Below are 6,000 nucleotides of genomic sequence, written 5' to 3' on the forward strand. Positions count from 1 at the left end.
CCAGGGAGACCTGCTGAGACAGGAGACATACATGTTCTGTATTTCAGACATCCTGGCAGTCTGGAAGGATCCCCGTTCCTGCTCGGACTGAAACTGGTCTCACCTTGGTGTCCAGCTGGTTTAACTTGTTGGTAACGTCAGCAGGAACTCCGCCTCCATGAGTCTTGATGTCATCGATTTCTTCTTTGTTGGTTTTGACCTGAAATCAGACATGTTGGATAAAAACTGAAGAAATACTGCAGAGGGACTCGGGCTTCATGGTGATCTCAGTCCTGAGACCCTCAGGAACCCTGACCAGTAAGAATCCAGTTTCTCCTGGAGGACAAGAACCACAAACAGTTCTCCAGAGCAGATCTGGTCCTCCCCAGCCCAGAAGACCAGTCTTGGACTCTGCCCTGGACCTTCAGTCTGGATCCAGGTCCGGCCCAGCGTCAAACATTCTGAATATCTTTATTATTTTACTAAAAAAACACAAACCGGAAGCAGAAAACTTTGTTTTTCTCTGGTATTTTCTAAACAAACCAAACATTCAGAGTCTGGTCTTTCTGAACTGGACTGGACTTCTGGACTTCTGGACTTCTGAGACCCCAAGTCTTCAATCAAACTTTATTTAAATCCAACCTTTCCCACGATGCTTCAGCAGGTAACAGAAGAGATCAAGTTGTTGTAAATTTATCATAAATCACTTCAAAACTTTATTTTGTTTCTTTTATTTAAATTATTTATTTCACTGATTTATTAATTTATTATTTATGGATTATCTCTTTAACTATTTATTCTTTCTAGTTTATTTTATATTTGATTGTATTTTATTTTGTTCTTTTTTCTATTCTTATGTACTTTATCTAGTTTAAAATAAATGTAAATAAAATCAGGCTTTATGGGGTTGAAAAAAACGTAGAAATGATGAACATGAATATAAAAAAACAAACTATTTAACCAGTGTGAAGAAGAGGAGGTGATAGTTTTTGGTGGACTCCTGCAGCACTAACCTGGAGGTAAAAATTGGGAAGAAAAAATTTTTTGGCCAATATTCAATATTTTACAACCCATTTGACCAGTAACAGACACTAGTAGCCCCAGTTCAGTTTGTACGAGTTATAGCCAGTCTGTTAACTAACTCTACCACTTTCCCAGATGTTATTTCTGGTGCAGCTTGTTTCCGCGCTTCATGAGGCCGTTTAATGAAAGTTTCAGGTAAAAACAGCAGATCTGAGTGGACCAGTGTGAAATGGGAGAAGCGCTGGGGTCAGCGATCTGGTCTTTGGTCCTGCTACTTCTGCTTCCTCACGGCTTAATCATTCACCAGCTCATGTGAGAGGCATCAGTCTGCGCTGCTGTAAAAGCCCATAAAACGTTATAATCAGAGAGAAACGAGCTTTACTGCACGTTTAGATCATTAGAATAATGAGTTGTTGTTGGTGAGATGCCGAGAAAGCAGGATGGAAATAAAAAAACCAGCAGCAACAGGAGGAAACATGTCAGATCTGCATCCAGGTAGATAAACCTTCTTCTGGTCCTGCAGCGGTGGAGAACGTGTGCTGAAGCCTCCTCTGTCTCGGATTTAACTGGGACCTACCTGGTCTAGCAGCTTGGTGAGGTCTTCATCCCCGACTTTAACTCGGCCGGATCCGGAGGGCTGGAAGCGGATGTCTTTACTGTCCCCGGGCGTGAAGACAAGGTGACCGTTATCCGACAGGATCCGAGGCCTACCAGGTTAAAAACACAACATTTAGTAAGTGGTCCGGTCATTACACACATCCATAACCTTCCAAACTCATTGATCAACCCCCTGATGGATATTCAGAGCAGAACTCACTGTGTCTGCTGTCTGCTGTCCTTCAGTTCTCCCTGCAGGACCACCAGGAGGAAGACCAGGATGAAGAAGAGCCATGAGAGCGGTGGTGTCCCAGCCATAGAGCACCGATGTCTTCATGAACACTGACTGACGTTAATGGCACAGCCTGACTCTAATACCAGCAGCTGAGACTTTGACCTGCCAGTATGACCATTTTAATTCACTGAACTGGTTTATTTATTATGGTTTACTGTGGTTTAAAGCTGGTTTATTGTTGAGTCAGAGCACCCCTCACATGACTGTGGAAGATGAGTAACCTGCTTCATATGACCAGCAGAGGATCATAACTGAATAGAAGGTCTGTTAGCATCAGGTGGATCAGCTGGAATCAGAAACACTTACAGGTCTAAAATGCGATCAATTCATCCGATCAGACTGGAAACTCCACTTTTCTCCTCCCTTCTCCACTTGATAGTTTAGAGTACTGATCATGGATTACACACACATTAACATATGATGTGTTTTTAGTCAGATAACTTTATTTGATCATTTGTGCAGGTTTGACATAATAATAATAACAATAATAATAACTAGAAATGCAATGTGAGAGGTCAGACCTCCAGCAAGGCAGCTCATTAAGTGGTTTCCAGCTGATGTTCTGGTTCTACATCCATCTTAAATGGATCCGCTATCAGATTCCAGATCCATTGATAATGAATCCACAGTGTCTCGGCTACATTGTGGTTTGTTACATATTTATTCTCTAGCAGTGATAAAAAGTTGTTCCTGGTCTGGATGGTAGTATCTAGAACATTCTTCCTGTTATTGATGGTAGTATCTAGAACATTCTTCCTGTTATTGATGGTAGTATCTAGAACATTGTTCCTGTTATTGATGGTAGTATCTAGAACATTGTTCCTGTTATTGATGGTAGTATCTAGAACATTCTTCCTGTTATTGATGGTAGTATCTAGAACATTCTTCCTGTTATTGATGGTAGTATCTAGAACATTCTTCCTGTTATTGATGGTAGTATCTAGAACATTCTTCCTGTTATTGATGGTAGTATCTAGAACATTCTTCCTGTTATTGATGGTAGTATCTAGAACATTCTTCCTGTTATTGATGGTAGTATCTAGAACATTCTTCCTGTTATTGATGGTAGTATCTAGAACATTCTTCCTGTTATTGATGGTAGTATCTAGAACATTCTTCCTGTTATTGATGGTAGTATCTAGAACATTGTTGCCTATTATTATCAGAACATTGTTCTAGATACTACATGACCCCCGTGCTGCGATCTCTTCACTGGCTGCCTGTCTCTTCTGGAATAGTTATTAAGTTTTACTTTTGGCTTTTAATGTTTAAATGGTCTGGCACCTCTGTACCTTTCTGAGCTTCTGCAGCACCATTGTCCCATTAAAGCTCTTTGATCAGAAGACCAGATGGTTCTAGTAGTCCCGAGGACTCAACTTTTCTGCAGTAGCCCTTAAACTCTGGAACAGTAGTGGTTTTAAATCTCTTTTGAAAACTAATCTTTTTATGTTGGCTTTTAACCCTGGAGAGCAGGAGCACTCGGTCTTTTCTGTCTTATTTTGTCTTTTAACTAATATGTTGTCTTTATTTTAGTGCTTTTAATGTTGATTTATTTCATTTTACCTGTACAGCACTTTGGTTACTTTGAGGTATGTGAAAGTGCTCTACAAATAAAGTTTGATGGATTGATTATGGACGGTAGTATCTAGAACATTGTTCCTGTTCTGGATGGTAGTATCTAGAATGTTGCCAGGATCCACATCTATCTTCGATATCTTGGAAAACCTTTTGGGAACTTCTCCTGGATTTTCCCACCATGTATTGTGGAGTTTGATGCAGATATACTGAACATGGTCTGATCTCACAATGAGGAAGATTCCTTCCCAACATTCCTGATCCAGATGCTGATCCGGATCAGTACCAACATTTACTAGAGTCTAAGTTAGACCCAGACCAGTTCTCAGGAACACATCATGAAGATTCTTCCTCTGGTTTTTGTGTAAAGTTACAACATTTTATCATTTCATTAATATATGAATTGATTGTCAATCTGATGGCAGCAACATAAATACGTTGTCACGGTAACGAGGAACACAAAGTTCGGGATATTCTGCTTCCTGTACGATGTCAGAATGAAGCCACTGAAACCTTTCCAGGCAAACTTTCTGTAAATGTCTGAATGGACGTGTACAACTGTTCAGCCTTCAGTGTTTGAGCTGTGAGTTAGTCACAGTCCTTTGTTTTAAGCAAGAAATCAAAGCAAAATAAAACTTCACGAGACGGTGGGATCCTATTGGTGTTAATAAACTATTCAGAATATTGGAAACATTGAAAATTATTTCTATTTTTCCTCTTAACGTGGACAGGATCTCTAATTTTCCACTGATGTGTCAAAATAACTTCTGTCACGGTAAAACCCTGAACCTACAAGTCATTCAGTTCAAGATGGAGAAAACTGCAAAGAAATGACATCAGATCTGTTTACTGCACTCGTACTTTCTGCCACTCTGCACCCGTTACACAACTCTGGTCATAGATCACATATCACATGGTACATCCCTCGATTCTCGCAACTCTGCATCTTACCAGACATGTCCTCCTCACAAGGTGTCGCCCAGAAGACAAACTGGGAAGCAGGAAACCATTTAAACTTCGCTCTCTAAGAAGCTGTTTCCAGATCAGATCTCTCTCTAAATGTCTGCCTCAATCACAAATAACACAAAGACTTTCAACTAGATTTGTTCCACATTTATAATCACATTCATACAAAGTCCTGCTGATCCCAGTCCACAGCCAACTCTCTGGTTTTTTAGTTAATATTGTTGGTAAAATATTCAGTTGTTTCATTATGAGAAAGTGTTGGGCTTTAACAAGCTAAACTGGAGATAAGTAAGGCTGCTCTGAGCTCCGGCTTTTGATTGGTTCTGGTTTAACAAGCCATCCATGAAGCTTAAGTTTCTCTTTTCTGTTAATTCCTGCTGTGGAGCCCATGTTTCAGTGTATTTACTCATCAGGAGTACCTTTATTTTTTGTATATCCTTTTTTCTCTTTCCTGTAACGCTGAAAAGATTTAGTAAAGAACATAGAAACAAGCCCTGGACTTTCAGTGGTTTTTAGAAGCAACGATAAGCTCGGTCTTTACAGCTAGAAGAGGACCTTTATGGTCAGTGCCACTTTCATATTTAGTTTGTTTGGTCTGTTTAGCTTGTTTGCCTTTTTCCTCAGTTTTCTTTTCTCCTCATTCTTTCCTTTTTCTACAACTGATGTCATCAGTATCCTCATCATTCCCACAACACACACAGAAAGTGTGTAAAAGATGTAATAAAGACGCTCTGGCCTGTGCCTCAAGCAGGAGAGACTGAAAGATGTTCAGATTCAGGAAAGCCTCTACCCGAGATGTATGGCAGATAGTCTGCAGGAAGGGAAACTTCAGGCTGAAACTGTGCGTGTTACGATAACACAACACACACCAGAACCTTCTGTCATCCACACACAGAGGAGGGAGGGTGTTGTGGGTCAGTTCATGTGATGTACATGTTGCCATGTCCGTATGGGTCGGCATGATGGACAAACCACACATCAGGAAACTGCAATCTGTGCAGGAAACAAGCATACCACTGCCAGACAAGCTGAACAGACCATGACTCCTCTTCCTCATGCTGGTGTTGTAGAACAGGGAGGATGTTTCCACTACATGACCTCAGATTGCCCATCACACCATGTAATACGTTCCAGAGGTTAGAATGAGACGAGGTAACCGGACGGCATTTACAGGTTTTGTATCTAATCTGTCGGAGCTGAAGGCATCTGATGAGGCTCTGGGATGTGAGAGAAATAAACCACTAAATGTGAGTCTGGTTCTCCTGGAGATGTGAATCGCTCTTTTCATTTTTACAGCTGTTATTTGGGTTTCATACACATAAAGGATTTCCAACATGAAGCGCAACTTCTGTCCCTTTTATGCCGAATATTTAACTGTTTCTGAGATATTTGCATCTGTTTGTGCTTAAAACTACTGAAAACCTATTTTATACACCCTGAAACTGGTCTACTGCCCCCTGGTGGACACCAGGAGCCAGAACACTCACTGACATACCACATGGTATTAAATAGTAAATATTCAACATTTTATTTAAGGAAAAAGATATATAATAATCATGTTTCTC

At 40.4% G+C, this 6,000-nt stretch overlaps 1 protein-coding gene across 1 annotated transcript in view; it reads right to left on the reverse strand.

The window, feature by feature from the left end:
- Positions 1-1,917, reverse strand: part of cubn (cubilin (intrinsic factor-cobalamin receptor)) — a gene marked incomplete at both ends in the record, with an annotated part of 64,604 nt that extends 62,687 nt beyond the window's left edge. The window contains 3 exons of the mRNA XM_079260186.1: positions 104-199; positions 1,580-1,709; positions 1,820-1,917. Coding sequence (XP_079116312.1) covers positions 104-199; positions 1,580-1,709; positions 1,820-1,917 — 324 coding nt within the window. The remainder of the gene's footprint in view (positions 1-103; positions 200-1,579; positions 1,710-1,819) is intronic.
- Positions 1,918-6,000: the final 4,083 nt, after the last annotated feature.

The sequence above is a fragment of the Telmatherina bonti genome (genome assembly GCF_933228915.1).
Source record: "Telmatherina bonti genome assembly, chromosome: 20".
In the NCBI taxonomy this organism is placed as follows: Eukaryota; Metazoa; Chordata; class Actinopteri; order Atheriniformes; family Telmatherinidae; genus Telmatherina; species Telmatherina bonti.